Genomic DNA, 17,537 nt, shown 5'->3' with positions numbered 1-17,537 from the left:
TAGGGAGGGAGAGAGATTGATATAGGTAAAGAAGGAAGGAGAGATATAATAAGGAAATAGAACAAGAGAGAAATTAGAAAAAAATAATAAAAAAATGATAAATTAGAAAATGAGAGAAAGAGAGAGAGAGACAGAGAGAGAAAGAGAAAGAGAGAGAGACAGAGAGAGAGAGAAAGAGAAAGAGAGAGAGAGACAGAGATAGAGAGAAAGAGAAAGAGAGAGAGAAAGAAACGATTAAAATAGAAAGAAAAAGAGAAAGAAAGCGAGAAAAAGAGCGAAAATTAGCTTAAAGCGCACGTTTTTCGCCACCTTCCCCCATTGAGCGCACGTTTTCGCCCCAAAACTTACTTGTCGCCCGGTACACCAGGTGTGCCGCGAATAGACCAGATGTTGTACTCGTTGACGAACGCATCCCGACCCGGCGCACCGTTGCGACCGTCCATGCCCGGCAGCCCGTCCAGACCCGGCCGGCCAGAGTCACCGTCGTCACCGTATTCGCCCTGTTCGCCCGGCCGTCCCGGATATCCAACAGCTCCAAAGTCGCCCAAATCGCCCGGAACACCTTGATCGCCGCGCTGCCCTCTGTCGCCTCGATCGCCCATTTCTGGCGTCAGATCGATGAAGTTTTTCGCCCGTCGAAGCACACCCGGTCGTCCCGGTTCGCCCGGTACACCACGTTCGCCAAAGTCGCCCCGTTCGCCTACAAAGCAAATGGAAAGTTACAAATGAGTGCATACTCTGAGAATGCTCCAATCTCCCCCCGGGGTTTACCTTTACGGCCCAACAGTCCCTTCAAGCCTTGCTTTCCGGCCGGACCCTGCAAGCCGCGCGGCCCCGGCAGCCCCCGATTCCCGTCGTATCCGTCCAATCCCGGCCGCCCGATATCACCGTCCTCGCCTTTGACGCCCTTCGGTCCGGGCGGGCACGTGCCACAGTCGTCGCCGCGCAAACCTTTGTCACCTTTCGGGCCATTGTATCCGTTGAAGCCCCAGTCGCCGGGCGGTCCCGCCCTGCCAGGCAGTCCGGCCGGTCCGGGTGGCCCCGTCACGTTCACACCGATGCCGGGCAGACCCTTGTCGCCCGGTTCGCCATCGTCGCCCTGGTCGCCCTTCTCGCCAAAGTCGCCGTTCAGCCCGTTCGTACCGGGTTCGCCCTTGGCGCCCTGCAGATTTCGCCCCGGGAAACCGACCTGTCCCTTTGCGCCCGCCAGCCCCGGTATGCCTCGGATGCCGAGCGGTCCCGGTGGTCCTCCCTCGCCGTCGTCACCGCGCTGTCCTGGCGGCGAGATGCCTTTCGGGCCGGGCCGTCCATTCAGTCCCGGATCGCCGGGCGGACCCGGTGGACCCATGGGGCCGCGCAAGCCCTTGTTGCCGGGGATGCCAACGTTGCCCGGCCGTCCCGGTGGTCCCATGTCACCTTGCGGTCCCTGCGGTCCAATCACAATCGGTGCCAGCTCGGGACGGTATTCGCCCTTCGGTCCCGGCGGCCCCTGCACACCCGGCAGCCCCGGCCGTCCATCGTCTCCCGAGGGGCCCTTGTCGCCCGGCATACCGTCCAGTCCGGCGTACCCGGGCGCACCCTTCTCGCCCTTGTCGCCCGGTGCGCCCGGTGGTCCCTCCTTGCCCTGCTTGCCCCGATCGCCGAGCTTGCCTTCCTCGCCCTTGAAGCCTTTCTGGCCCCGGTCGCCCTGCATGCCCGAGTCGCCCTTCATGCCCTGCAGTCCAGCCATTCCATCGTAGCCCCGGTCACCCTTCGGGCCCTTCATGCCAATGTTGACCGTTTCGTTTTTGCCGACCAGGTAGTAGTACGGTTCGCCCGGATCGCCCGGTTCGCCCGGACAGAAGTCTTCGCTCGGTTCGCCCTGCTCGCCTTTCGGGCCATCCAGTCCGGCATCGCCCGTCTCACCGGTCGTTCCATCGAACCCGTCCGCACCGCGGCCACCCTGCCAGCCCTGCTGGCCCATCACGCCGGGAACGCCAGCCACGCCCCGATCGCCCTTGGTGCCCTTGGAGTTGATACCGCCTTCGCCGGAGGTACCACGCGGCCCGGGCACACCTGGAGGACCTTGGGGGCCACGCTCGCCCGGCGGTCCCGGGTAGCCGGGCGTTCCCATCGCACCGTCCGTGCCGTTACAACCGTCGATACCGTACGGGCCGCGGTAGCCGGGTTCGCCCGGAAGTCCCGCATAGCCCGGGGCTCCCAGCGGTCCTCGCTCGCCAGTGTCACCCTATGGGGCGAAACGGAATTTCAAGATGAATATTTCGCCCTTTCGTGTTCTTTTTTGGAACATCCATCGCTGATACTTACACGATATCCTTTCGGTCCACTCGTGCCCATTTCGCCTCGATTTCCACGATCGCCGCGCAGTCCCGGCGGCCCATCGTACCCAATATCGCCCGGATCGCCAAACTGCCCTGGTACACCGTGCGGTCCAATCTGTCCCGGCGGTCCCTGCACTCCTTTACAGTCACATACCGTCTGGTTGCAGACCTGCAAGTACACACCAACAAAGGGAAGCATTAAAGTCATATGAATCATTTCTCGATCGCAGCAATTGAAATCGTAACCACATCATCACCCCATCATCATTCGGATGACCTAAATTCGGAGCATTATTGGGGCAACAAGAAGGAGTTTCTGTGGGCCGAACCGAGCTGCCGGTTAGTGCCGCTGTGGTGAAGGTGAAGCAATCGCCAGGAGTCATAAAAATAGAAAAACAAACCATTCATGCTTCCAGGCTGTTGGTTCTGCTGCCTTTGCCTTTCTGTTTGGGCGATGCAGCGAAGGCCTGTGTGCCCGCGCGCACACTTCGCCCGAAAGGAAAAACTTTGTTTTCCGAAGCGAATTCCACAGCAAGCGGATCCGTTGAGCAAGCGGACATATGTGTGTGTGTGGTGATAAAATGTGTTTTCCTGGTACGGTGTAACCAGAGGGTGTACTGAGGGCGCGCATACGGTCGGCTTCTTGCAGCATCTGCAATTTCATGCTGGTACAGATCATGCTGAAGGGGCGGTGTAGTGCCGCGGAAGATGCCCCCCGAGGTGTGGTTGGGCACACGTATTACACACATTGCGTTGGAGTTGTTTTATTGCTCAACGTTCTGTATTTTTATGCTCTTGCAGTGTTCGTGTTAGTGCTTCGATCGCTCAGGCTCTATTTCGCCCCGGTTAATGTTCCATTTCGCCACGAATTACAACATTATTGAATTTCTGTCAAAAACAACAAAGTATCTCAAACATCATCCTTAATCTCAACACAAACGTGCGCTTGTTTGTGCTGGATTAGTATCTGACACGCTTATGGCCGCATAGCCGAGTTGGAAATGGCTCGGAATGCCATTACCCTGATCAGCCGGGAATGCGAACGGGAGATCTTCCCGAGACTGGTTCCCCGTGGGGGATATCGGATCGGCATTTTGACTTCAACTTGATCCAAGCGACTCTCTAAATCTGCATAATAACTACCTTCGCGTCGTTGGAGTCGTTTGGCGGCATCACTCCACGGAATCGGCAGGCAAGCACAAAACAATCGAAACCAAACCCTTGGCTGATAAGTTCGTGCTCGGTGGAACACACTTCGTGACGTGAAATTTGTCCACGGTGGGGCGGTGTAGTTATGGCGCGCGAAATTTCTTTCCCCAGTTTTCTCCCCGGAAGGAATGGTGGGTTGGAAAGTACCAACCGATCGAGCACAGGTCCACCACAGGTCGCAAATGTCTTCTTGCTCCTTGCCCAATTGTCTGGTGTAAATTCTACGCGCCATTCACCACGGTGGTGGTGCAGCAGAAGACATACATCTTCGTGGCGTAAAAGGGCTCTCCCGAAACTTGGGCAAAATTTGGACACACCAAACCAGTTCTCGCAGTTCCCTGGTCATGGTAAGGCGTGCATGGAAAGCCATCACCAAGAATTTACGGTACCTACCCCCCAAAAAATGGCTGGGATGTTGCGTGTGTGTGTGTGTGTTTTTTTTTATTTGGTTCTGTCTTTTTGTTCCTTCATGAGGGACCCTTAAACATAAAACCAGTTAGCGTAAATGTATCGCGCGAAATTTCTCTCCCGTTGCGTTTGTGCGCAACAAGAGGGGTGTCGAGAGAATGAGTGGGTTGGTGAAATGCATTTTTAAACATTGACCGCACTGTTGCGGCCGTCGAATGTTGGGGCAGTAAAAATTAATCAATTTAAAGGGTAGAGACGTTTTAAAGTGTGTGTGTGTGTGTTTTTTTTTTGCTTTTTGCGGTGATGTTTTCTCGATCTTCCTGGTGCTGGTGCCTACCGCTGAGTCTGACCACTGTCTAGGGCAGGGCTGAGACAGATTACGGCCTGCGGCTGGCGATCCTTGCAGATACACAACCTCGCTTAATGTCCGATGGAACGACGGCAGCGAAAGATGATCATTAACTTCTTAATGGATTCGAGAACAACAACAAAAAAGGCCGAATCGAGAGCCAAACAGAATGTTAACCGGTGGCGTTAACATTCGGTACGTGTTGTGTACAAATGAAGGATTGTTGAATTTTACCTCCATGTGTATCCTGTCGACAAGGGTGCGCGCGGTACCTAATTTTATTTACACGCAGAACAATTTATTGAATTGAAAGTGATTTTTGTTTTCAGTCATTCTAAATGTGATTCCCCTCTTTTTGTTGCTTCATGCGTTGTTTTCTCTATACATTATTTGCAACGCCGGTTAACTATTCCACAAACCCTTCCTTGTTTTTGGTTGAATTTCGCTCAAAAGCATCGTTTCGCTTCTCGGCGGAAGGATTTTAATGGTTGGTTATCAATCGTGTGCCCTGCACTGCATTCCTTTCACTTTTGCGGTGTTTATTTTTATTTCTTCATTTGTACGAGGAGAATTCGCTTTTTTTCGGAGTTACGGGCTGAACGTGATGTTAATTCGTATTAAAATTATAATAGTGTGAGACAGCGCACGATCGCGATTTAGATCTTCATTGCATAAACAGTAACGAAACGGCGGCGTATGGAAATCGTTATTAATATTTGAGTAAAAGTGTGTTTTTTTTAATACAAATGAAAATGAAAACGAATAACTACTCATATGTTTAGAAACCAACTTTTTCAACAAAAAAATATCATTAACACACTGAAAATGATTGATATGTGGAAACTTGAAGTAATGCAGTTAGGGTTAGGAAGTAATAATGACACTTCATTAAAGACAAATGTAATTAAAAGTATAATTATAAAATGCACCGTCCTATCAATTTCTCATAACTAAAGGACGCACGGATGAAACTGGTTAAATGTAAACAACAACTTAAAATAATCCAATAATCCAATTGGAATAATCCATTTAGGCTTAGCTGTATAATAGATTTTTTTTTTTTAAATTTTAGCAAACACCTTTAGGTAAATATGATTTGAAAAGAAATTCGTACGTAATACCTTGCAATAATTCTCAAAAATATCCGCTAGATCTTTATATTAAAAATACTATTATTTTGTAAAAGAATGTGAAAAAACTTTTTCACAATTTCAAAAGCAATGGTGGACCAAAACCATGTGTTTTTTGTAAGCATATGATTGTCGTGAAGCAAAGAAAGGATAATTGTCCAAGTTTAAATTAATATTAGCTGCAGCCATTAACCTCTTGTTACACCAGTTTGTCAATAAAGAACCATGATAATGATTGCTTTAGATTGAACATTTAGATTTTCTAATTGCTTGTAAAAAAACACACAGCAATGAAACTGTGTCCCTTTTTATTAAGTGAGACATATTTCATGTAACAAAAGATTTACTAGCTCCCGTATTTTTAACGACAGCAAAACGAATCATGTGTCTGTAACTATTAGGAAACATTAAAGACTCGATTGCCGTCCGACTCGACCGACCTGCGCACACAACCCCAGCGCACCAGCAATTAAACGCGGAACCACCAAACTCACCTCTGCACCCAAAACTAAATCGCGGCAGGCACTAAATCATTGCCGAAGCTATTCGCGCTTGCCGCCTCTAATTGCGTCGCGTCGCGGCTCAACACTCGCACCACCGCACTACGCTCGGACTATTAGAAAGCCATCTATTAACGCATCTCCCCCGCATCGGGTCGTCACCGCGTGTCACCCGTGCACCGACTTCCGATTGCAACGCGCCGAAACATGTGTTCCGTTCCGCCTCTTTGACAGTTGCTGATGGGTGATGGAACGGCAACGCATTGCCGGCGGTGGTGGTATCGGTTTACCAGCACACACCCGAAATTGGGGTACTAGCGGTGGTGGTGGTGGTGCGGGTGTGGTCATGTTACCAGCATGCTCTTTCCACAAGTCGGGAAAAATGTGATGTTTTCTTGGGCATTTTGTAGCATTCTGTAGCCATTGAGCCGTCCCGAAAATCACTGCGAAAAATGGGCGTACGGCCGCATGCTTAAAATTACACTTCCGGCCTCCGGCTGCTGGAAGTTTGCTTGTGATCCGTGCGGAACGAACCAATACACATCGCAGGCTGAAGGACAGTGTGGCTGTTTATCTAACGAGCGGCGAAAGACGCTCGCAGGCAGTTGTTGCGATCGATTGCGTGAGATATTTGTGTGTCCCGCGGCTGTCGTTCAACTGGGATGGTAAAAACACATCCGACGAGATCTTTGAAGATGATCTCGGGTGGGGCGGTTGGTTGTCGGTCGGTGTAAACAAACAGTGGGATTGGGAAGAAGTGGGTCGGTCGCTCGTCATCGTAAGAATAAACAGTCGACCTGATTATGATTTGCTGCTGTTGCGATAATTGTACAAAATAGGGATTACACAATTTATTTATCCCTCCCCCCCTCTTCCGGATTGATGAACTTGCTGAACAATTGGTTGGACTTTTTTCGTTCAAAAGTAGTGCAACTTTCTGTTTAAAATAGTGGAAAAACTGTCTCTCCCTGGCGAGCGAATGAAATCACTTTTCATCGGCAAAACAAACGAACGCTCTCACCAGCCACCAGCAATGATGTCAGCCTCCTTCCTTTTCTTTCCTTCCGTCGTGGATGATCGCTTTCGGACAAGACAAGATCGAGTCATTGCATAAACGAAACCGAAGGGCATATGGACCATTCTTCATGCATGTGTGAAAAAACCCCGCAACGAGCGCCAAGTGTACGAAGAGGGGCAATAAAAGCAAATATTCGCTAAATTGATAATTAGTGCACGGAATCGCGCTGTGCCATGCTTCGCTCTGGAGCGGCTTCGGACGACGTTGCAAGTGAAGATGCACTTGCTATGCACATTGTAATGAGCCTTGCAAACTGTGGCGGCAGATTTGCATGGGCACGGTGTTGTGTGTTTTACACGCGCCGCCCAATACACACACGGCAAGAATCGACGCGCATGCATTTCATTTATAAATACACACACACACACAATGCCAATACACACAGAGCTATTTATCGGGATCGCGCGGAACGTCGCGGCACATTGCCACCGCGGGATCATCGCGGGTAAATCTTGCATCATCGGCATTTTTCATCCTGCTGCTGCCGCGTCTGCGAAAGCGGCGCGCCGAACGAAACCGGAGGTTCCCGGAGAGGCGTGTGGTGATGCTTGCTTTCTTGTTGCAATTTCGTTTCGCTCCCTGCAGCACACTGGCGATGGGATGGGATGGGGCGTGGGGTTCTGTTATTCTTTCATTCTTGGCCGCGGTTTCTTTGGAGGGAAATGCCGCCAGTTTTCTTCCCGGTTTTTGTTTTGTTTTGGTTTGTTTTCCTCTGATCCGTGGATTGGGCGAACGACAGATCGTTTTCGATCGCACACACCATGTGTGTTACAGGCCGCTAGATGAGAAAACCATATGCTCGGAAGTGTGACTAATGCACGGCAGCTCGGGGTACGGATGCCGGACGTTTAGAAGCGTTCTACTGTGTTCAATTGTTAGAACTTGCGTAATATACACACACATGACAGTGTCATTGGGGCAAGAAGTGCAATCACAATCACAAATCACCTCACTAGAATTGCATTGCGTGTGACGTTTCATTCCATAGCCATTAACAGCTGACTATGTGTGTGTGCTCGTATGTGACCATAAACGGAGCATAAGTAATGCCACACACAAGCCCTAAAATGTCCCACGTTAGCAGGTTTCCTGTTGCATCGGCTGCAAGTTCATTAACACCGCTCAATCTGCTGATAGAATGGAATGGCGCGTTCGGGAGTGCGGAATGTGGCCCCCGAGGGGCAGGGCGTTTGGACGTTCCACACGACTTCCCAGGGCATTCCCAGGTCCCTCAGGAGACGGTCGGTTTTGTTCACAGTTCGGGTTCGTTACGAAGTTATTAATGCTAATAAAAGGTTAGCTTAAAGAAAAGTTTAAATGAATCGACAATTCAGAATATAATTAGCAGCAAAATGTTGGACCACAAGTATAACAATAAAGTAATATAAAAATTATATAAAAAGTATAGATAATTTTGCCTAATCTATTTTTGTGCTGCATTTACCCTAAAGGTTTTTAATGCGTCTTTGGAGTTTTTTTTTTACAGCTTTGCAAATATGTGTTACAGAGTTTTTAACGATTTACTGGTTGGCTCTTCGATTTGTTCACTGTTTCCTATAAATTTGTTGATCGTTTCCGATTTATTCAAGTCGTCCGATTTTAAATCAATATATTGGATCCAAAAAATTTTGAGAAACGCCCAAGAACAATCCAAAAAACTACGGCAAGCATCAAACAATTTTCGAGAATTAACCAAAAACCATGGAAAACCCTATATCTGTCCCTCAACTTATTGGCTGTTTTCCTGTTTTTGACCATTTATATCACACATGTTGAGACGATATCCGTATTTGGTAGAACGAATTCTAAACAAGTTGAGTTAGGGGATCAAAAAGCCTCAGAACCTACCAAAAGAAATCTGGTTTAATTCAAAACATTTTAAACCCCAATATTTTACAGATTTTCTTTTAAATCCTTAAAACACAACATTCCACTGATTGTGAATATCAGATTCAATCTGTACCTACCATTCCAGTTCTAGAGCCCAGTAACCCATTGAGTAACCCAAAGCTATAAGTAATATAGACGACCAACAATCAAAAGAATCGGTGCGACTGCATAGATCGTTGTTAAAATAACGTCCGCAACAGTTTGTTTGCAGTATAAATTAGACTTGCCACTTGATTTATGGGTTCACTGACACTTTCTTCATCTTACTAGATCTTCTATCAATCATGCTATGAATCATACTTCCATAAAAAAAGAAAGAAAACATAATTAATTGACCATTTCAAACTAGAACAGTTCATCGTCTCTCGATGAAGCTTCTGGGCGGTTATGATAAACATCACATTACATCGGCATTACGTCGCATCTACTGATCAATCGAATTTGCACATGGAATGTCTTACATAAATAATTACTTCTACTATCCATGCGAGAACCTAAGATCTCGTCGGCTCAGATTCAGAAAGATAAACACACTTACGCACAGTAGCAGTTGGAGCGAAAAAGATATAGTACATCAAAAGAAGTCGGTGCAAAAAAACAAGGTACGCATATTCTTCATCAAACATCACCCACTCTCGATGAGTCCCCATTGGCAGTCTTTGTAGGAAGAAAAGAATCTAAAACATAAAACCCAGAACGATCGTTGCTTTTGAAAACCGCTTCTCCAGACACATCCGTTCGCAAGATGTGATAATTGTGCTTGCTCTCACCAATCCACAAGAGCACAAACCATACTTCCCATGCCGCATTTTGGCGAGTAGCAACAGATGAATGAAACTCTGCTCATTAACAATCGCGTACGGTCCCACCCAGGCTCCACTTATGAATGGCTTCGGTTGTTGCGGTTGTTGTTTTTTCTGCTTCTGTCGCCTGCCTGTTGCCATCTAATACAACTCGTCACCCCAAACCACCGATGACGATATGCACGCAGAGTGTATTAGAGATCGCCATCGGATCCCGTTGGGGTGGGTGAGGGTTTTTATTTTATTTTTGGTATTTGTGGTCATTGTACGATTTCGCGATACGGCTTACTTGTTGCCGCGATCCGGTCTGTTTCCATCTGGCGTAGGAGTAGTAGACAGTGTGTGTGTGTGAGTGTGGCATACGTGTCGGCGAGTGTCGTTGTCCACACTTACTTGAGTACTTTTTGCAACATTTTACTCACTTATCACAAGAAGAAGGCAAGAAACACACACACACACACGCACTGTGGAGGGGCCAGAAAAGGAAGTCTCAAGTGGGTGGCAGGCAGTGGGGAGTTGACTGCGTATCACCACTTCCTGGCATTGCGCAAATCAAACCAAGCATATAAAAAAGCATCTCGCAGCAGCTTACCAGCGCAAAGGCAACACGCTTCCGCTCTAAAAACAAAACCAAACGTGTTCGACGGCGAGCACATGGCTTATGAAGGGGGGAGAGGCTCAGAATAAACCGGCCGGGCTTATCGGCTTTTTGGGGGGAGAAATTGTACCGCTTTGATAACAAATCCTCCGCAGTGAGCGAGCGAGCCCTACACATTGCCAGCAGGCAGGATATGGCACAATGGCCGCCAGGCGTTTGAAGGTTATGTGCGAACGCCACGTGTCCTAACACTTCCCGGACTCGAGATGGTGTAAATGGGGCTATCATCAGTGCCCTACTGGCCACTTCAATCAGTGTTAGAACGCTTATCCAAGCTTGTTGCGTGTGAGAAAGGGTTGATAAATTCAACCCGCCTTGCGCTACGCACTTTCTTCGTGAAATTAACGAACGGGAAAGTAAAATTACAGCAACAAAAAAACTAAAAGGAAACCCCATCCCCAAAAGCAAAGCAAATTGATTGGCAAATTGATGGAAATTCCCAATATGGGAACGGACAAGACATGTGGGATGCATGTTGTTATTTTTGTTATATGTATCCCTCTCCCCAAAACCTAGATCGCTTACAATCTGATCTTTGGTTGGATGTGCCTGTGGGACCGGGAAACTACACAACTGCGCGCTGATGTGCAGATTGAAACCAGGCACTTCACCAGTAGCAGCGCAGTGGCACATTAATTTATGGACAGGCAATAAATCAGCACCGAACAAACGGCCATATCTGTTTGCGGTCGTAGGAGATTTCGATTCCTCGACCTTTTCGTCGACCGAAGCGGAATGTCTTCTCATGGATCATTGATATTAACAAACCGGAACCGGTGGCAAACATCATTAACAGAGAGAGCTTAGGAGATATCATTCGTCAGGTTTTCCGGTTGCTCATACTTATTGAGTCTATTTCCAGAGAATTAGACTTAGGATCTTTGTAATTAGGAAGTGGGATTTCGTCAAGATGTGAAGCAATAAGAACCAGACCAAAGTCCATCAACAATGCCTCCAACACGGAGCTCCTTATCTAGTGCAACATTCTAATCCGTCCAGCATTCCTCTATCACATCAGCAATGATAACCGTTGATGGTCAGATTTCTCTCCATTTGTGCTAAAGCTGCCCCCCCCCTCCGATGTACTTACAACGTTGCACCACTTTGATGTACACCGGGCCGCGCAAATTAACACGCGCAAATTAAACAATTAAGCGCGACAATGGTAGGCCCAGTTTTGCTATCAGCCTCGTTTTGTAAGCCCGAGAAAGCAGCGCCAGTCCGCTTGTCGCCAGCCTAAAATGGCCCCATTCTGCGCTGATCTCATCTCCTCAGTAATTATGTCATCGCACTGATGATTGAATAGCCCCGCGATGCACCACATCCGCCTGAGAAGATGGTGTCATCTGTAGATTGCATCAACATTCTTGGCGAATACCTTATTTTCCGCCTTTGCTTGCTGGAAAAGAACATATGCTCGATCGCTTTTACTTTGCGCTACGAGGAGGAGAAGAAGTAGTTTGTGTTTTTTTACACGCGGCTAGAGCGCCTTTGATGGACGTCCGCGTACTCCACGGGCAGCAGGCAGCTGGCAAGCTTCCAATCATGGGTACACCCGTTTCAAGAGCAGCAGGATTCAGTGCTACCGCTCGGGCATGATCTTTAGGGCACGCGTCAAATGAAATGGTACAGGGCCGGTATGTCATGCGAGAGCCCTTGGGGATCTTCGTGCGCTCCATGGGTGGTCCTGGAAAGGGGTATTAGTAAATGCGTATATGTGATGGTGATTTATGCACCCCGGGACGGGAGCTCGGGATTTTCTGCTCAAACTCTTCCACACCATTTGCTGCACGAGTAGAATCACCGTGTTTACATCGAGCAGGGATTTGCGGTTTGGAAAAAAAGCAAATGTGAGAGTTTTTTCCTCTGTTTCATTCGACTTCATCTCCTACGCTGCACTGTTTACTTAGGAAGAGTTTCAATGATGGACAGTAAACGCCGACTACATACCGTCGTCAGTAGATGCGCGAATGGGATTTTCGTGCTGGAAGAAAGGCTAGAAGAAGTATTGATTTTATTCGACAAACACAAATGATTTGATGCGATGAAAGTACAATCGAACACCAGTTCAGTCCATCTGGGGGTTGTCGCTCAGAGATCAGAGTATGGAAGCGCCACAGTAAAGGTTTCGTCAGCAATGTTTTGATTTACAGGCACGCTTTGGCTATTTTGGAGCAATGGTAGATCCCTAATAACAAACGCCGCACACAGTTTAAAACAACAGCCGTATTTTGTTTGTTACGAAGGTTTTAAAGCAGATGTACTGTATTCTTCTTCGTCTTCTTATTTTTGGCGTAACGAACTACGCAGTAGACCTGCATTCTAAACGTATTAGTAAATACCAAGCAACCGAGTGGTTACTGGTGAAGGATCCAGATGAGAATTGAACACGCCTAGCGCGCTATAGTAGCCGGCGGGTCTAGCCAATGGATCGCGGTGATCCTCCCGCGTACATGTGCGTTATAAGTAAATATTATACCCTAATTAAAATTATGATAGTTAACAACTGAAGCTTAAAACCCACAAGTACCGACAGTGCCCCATTTTAACACTTCCAATTTGTCGAGATAGTCATCTGTTCATAGATTATTTCACTTTATTATTCCATCCCCTTTAAGGCGATGATCGTTGGGCAGTGAATTTCGCTTTCAACCCCAAGAAGAAGACGCATAATAAAGAGAAGCAACAGGCGAAAACAACTCTCTCTCTCTCTCTTACACACACACACTGGTCGCCAGCGCTGGACATATCTACTACGCCCAACCGACGCACAACACATTGGATCGTAAATCGGATTTTGTGATCGAAAAATCACAACGCCAACGCCCTCCAACGATCGTCCAAGCCGGACAAACCGGAGGAATGGAGCAAACAGTCGGGACAGCCTTTAGGCCAGTCACGCACAATCTCAGTACCGCGCCAGCATCAACTTGGCTGTAAGCATAGGCGCGAAAATAAAACAGCCAACGAACAACAACAAAAACCTCGCCAGAAAAGGGGAAGAAACACTTCACTGGTTTCCCAACCAAAACCTTTCCTGCCGTTCAAGCGTGCATTTGGCGCATTAGGTCAGCACGTACCGGCTCACATGTAGGAGGTTTTGGTTTGGTTTGGCACTACCACCAGCACCACTGTTGTCCGGCATGGCTATAAATTTGCACTAAACATGAAACGGCCGGCTTCGGGTCCCCGATGGACATTGACCATCACGCGGTGACATCGGGGCGAAATGCACACCGAAACGAGTCCCAGCTAAGTTTTAGAAGCCGACAGAGAAGGAGACCGCCCCAAGATGCACAATTATCTCGTCACCTTCTGTAGGTTCTTCGGGGATGATGTCAGACTGGGGCGTGGAGCAGGGTTGACATAGACCCAGAGAAGTTTTAGGTCCAAACGTATGACGCGGGATGCAACAATGTGCAGCAGCACCATCAACGCGCTTCACGGTTGTGATTTATGAGCCAAACTCTTTATGTAGGATGCCCCACTAGCAATCTCGTCTCATTCTGCCCCGATGTTCGCGAAACGACTTCCGACGGTAATGATGCGAGCGGCTGGCGCTTGCCGGCATCTTGCATAATGTGGCAAGGCGGCAGCAAAAAGCAGTGTGTGCAGCAGCTCTGCCTTGAACTCCAGAATCTGTGACGGGAAACGCCGCCTGTGTATGCGTATGCGACCTTTTGCATGGAACCGAGGATCGTGAACGAAAGCAAAACTAGGTCCATGAGTCGCTAGGTTGCATGCGTCGCTAGAACTGGGTGCAAGGTTGGCCCTTGGCGCACCGTAGCGACAGCGCCCGACAGGCCCCCACCTCGAACTGAAACCCCAATTAGTGCGTTCTGGTGCCTGTGGCGAGCGGACCATTTCCAAGAAGAGAGATGTGGATGAGCCCCGGGAAGAATAACTCCGAAAGGAAGAACCGCAGCATGTGGCAACTTGTTGCGAAAGATACCAACAGAATGTTTTTAGCCCCTGAGCCGCGGGCAAAAGATCGTCGAAAAACGTGGCAGGCAGCGAGTTTGTTAGATTGTTTCTTACACTGATATATACATCATCCTTTGGGTTTGAGCTGGATGAAATTAAAAGTTACTCACACTCAATGAACCAGTTAACAGATGAGATGCAAATTAAATAAATCAAGATCGCTAATAAGCGTAGATTAATTGTTCACCGGACATAAAATTCAATCCATGCACATAACTCAACATCCCAAGCGTTTTGGGCCTGCTGCTGCTGTTGGTGTGGATTAACCGGAACGACCAGCTTTCCCGGTGAAGTGAGGTGGCTTCACTTTCCATCCTCAATCCAGTAGTGGGCAACGGGAAATTTCTAGATTCCCAGCACTGCAACACCGGTCGATTCAAAAAAGGGCAACAATTATAAACCCGGGGGCCCGCTTCCCGGGACACTCTGCCGAGAACGGTTTTCGGCTTGGTGTGAGGGGGTAAAAATAGAAAGAAACTAGGAAAGTGTCTGAAAATAAATTCCTTCACGCGTAAACAAAACTCTCCATCCGGGCGGGGGTTTGGAAAGAAATGCATCGAGCGTCCTCCGTCTATTGGGTTTCGAGCGAGTGCATCGGAGTTCGGACGCGCGTACGTGGCCCAAGCAACGACGACAACGACGACGATGCAGATGCTCGTAGGTAGAAGTTTTCTTGGTTCGGGGAGAGTTTTGAGCTGTCCCAAGGCAAGAGATTCCAGCGCTACGCTGAAGGTTTCTTCGCCTAGAAAGGGATGAAGCTGGAAGTGCCTTTTTGCATACTTTCTATTTTGCATACGCCCAAAAACTGGTTACAATAATAAGAAGGTACGTGGTACGGTAGAGCCAGGATTGGTCAATGATGAGCAAAAGAAGACTATAGAGAATTGAGATATTGCAGTCAAAACTGTGAATGGATCAGTGAAGTATCTTCTGCTATTTCTTGTTGATTTATAGTCCAGCCATGTCTTGTGTAGCTCCAATGGCATTTCAACGTCCACTTTCAATCGAACGCGACCATCTCCTCAGCAACTCATTTCAATGCACTTCTCAGAATTCCAATGGGACCTCCCAGACATTCAGAAGAACCCTTTTCCGTATGCTCATCACAGCCCGCCGAATGCCGAAACATCTGCCAGTAGAGTTCCGTGCAAAGATTTGCAACGCTACACTGAAACCAGAGCGGAAATACACTTTCTGTTTATGTGTACAGAAACAACAGCAGAGCGCGCAACATCTTCAGTACAGCAGAACCACAGCATACGCGGCGGTAGAACAAACCGACTTTGAGCCCGTGGAAAGCATATGTGAGATCTTTCGGTACAGGAGGGAAAATCAATCAACCGAACCGTATTCCACTGCCTAGATTGTGCAATCCTTGTCCAAGCGAGAGACGAAAACCCCGACAGGACGGCGTCGATGGTGTGTCTGTGTTTATCGACGATTCGCTGTATCGCAACCAAAAACCTGTACAAACCGTAGCAGTACCGTAGATGTTCTTAAGATGTCATCCGGAATGATTCTGCCCACATCAGCGGGGTGCATTTCGCGCCGTGTGAGTCATGAATGGAACTCCACACACACGTACAGTTCCACTGTGCTCGCCTTTTAAGCCAGATGGAATCGGTTGGTGAAAGAAGAGATTAAAACAGCTACGGTATGCGGTGGGGCCGGGTAGCTGCACACTGGCATCATTTTCCTGGCCAGACCGAGACACCGAAAAGCTGCGGTGGAAAAACAACGCCTGGAGCCGCCCGTGTACACAGCGAGCGATTGCATCCGATACGGAGTTTCGTGGATGCTATTTTTGAAACTCCGGGCCTGCCTGATGCCGACGACGGATGGAAATTTAAAATATTTTATTGCACCTAAATGTACACCCTCGGCTGTGTGGAGCCGATTTTGGTGAAGCAAGTCTCCTGCAGCAACATCAGCGCATTCTAGAGGTTTGAGCTGGAGGCGAAGGCGAACACGAATTGGCCAGGTCCATCTATACCTTGTGACACAGTGTTAGGGTGAGAACAATTTGTTCGATGTAAAAAGTGACAAGCTGTCACCTTAAAGAACCGATCATGTGTTTGAAGATGGTAACATAATAGTGATCGTCTAGCGATCGTGATGTGATATCGGACAGGTGAATGTATCCTGTCTTTTCCATCAACTTTTCAACACCGCACCTCGGCTAATGATGGGCGCCAATCCCGGCCAACTGTTGGACGCACATCATGCAAACTTACAGCACTAAATGTACCAAACGTACCGCTTACGTCAACTTCGCACCGAGAAGTGCACCGCGACGAACGACCGACTTTATAGCATCGGCTCCATAAATGGGCACCGAGAATGCATAAAATTGGACCAGTTCCATTTTTGGAATGGGTTTTCGCACGATACTGCCGCACCAAAATCGCGTGCGACTTAGGGGAGGCGGTGCCACACGTGATGCGTAATCCCCGCACACTCTAACCGGGTCTATATACTCCTGGTGGCAGGTCATAGGAGCTCCACATGCTTCTTTCGCATCACGGTATGGCAGATTTCTGGTACCGCAAGCACACGGTCTGAGATGTTTACATCCCCATCGGTACAACAAACAGTTACGAGTCTCCACGAAGGAGTGATTGGGGATTATTTTGTTGCTTCTGTTTACTCACATCAACAATCCAACGAACCTGTGTGTTGGAAAATCTCGTTCCCTTCCTTTACATTTTTATTCGGTAAAGACTAATGCGTACAGATTGCTAGAAGCGCTGGTGCACACTGCAGCTGGTAGCATTCATTGTGCAATAAATATCACACTCAGCATGCTTGGAATATATACGAGAGGAGAACCGGCCACCGGGAGAACAGTGACCGAACTTTGAGTGACGAAGATCGCGTGCCAGACCAGGAGTTTCCGATGCTTCCGGGGGGCGAAGACACAAGGCACGCGTGCCACGTTCGCAAGGTTCTTATACGTTGGTTGAATTATCACGCGGAATGTGGATTGCTGTGTCTGCATTTTCCCAATTTCCACCCGTCAAGCGATCAACCGTTAGAAGTTGATAATCGCGTCGCAGCGAATCTATGCAAGGCGTAACGTATGTTCAATACATCATCTGGCCGGTTTCCGATACCGATCGTGGTGGGACTTTAACGCATCAACTCATCAGAGAGACATCAAGCCAACCTTAAAGAGGCGGTACTTCCAACAACGCAAACGTTCGAACA

At 48.2% G+C, this 17,537-nt stretch overlaps 1 protein-coding gene across 1 annotated transcript in view; it reads right to left on the bottom strand.

Annotated features, from left to right (window-relative positions):
* LOC120959038 (collagen alpha-1(III) chain) overlaps positions 1-17,537 on the bottom strand; it is a 29,675-nt gene that overhangs the window by 4,116 nt on the left and 8,022 nt on the right. The window contains exons 2-4 of the mRNA XM_040382165.2: positions 2,308-2,490; positions 772-2,227; positions 349-700 (exon numbers count right to left, since the gene is read on the bottom strand). Of these exons, the coding sequence (XP_040238099.2) occupies positions 349-700; positions 772-2,227; positions 2,308-2,490 (1,991 nt within the window). The remainder of the gene's footprint in view (positions 1-348; positions 701-771; positions 2,228-2,307; positions 2,491-17,537) is intronic.

This window comes from Anopheles coluzzii, chromosome 3, assembly GCF_943734685.1.
Source record: "Anopheles coluzzii chromosome 3, AcolN3, whole genome shotgun sequence".
In the NCBI taxonomy this organism is placed as follows: Eukaryota; Metazoa; Arthropoda; class Insecta; order Diptera; family Culicidae; genus Anopheles; species Anopheles coluzzii.
The sequence above is the reverse complement of the archived record's forward strand: the minus strand, read 5'-3'. Positions and strand labels throughout refer to the sequence as shown.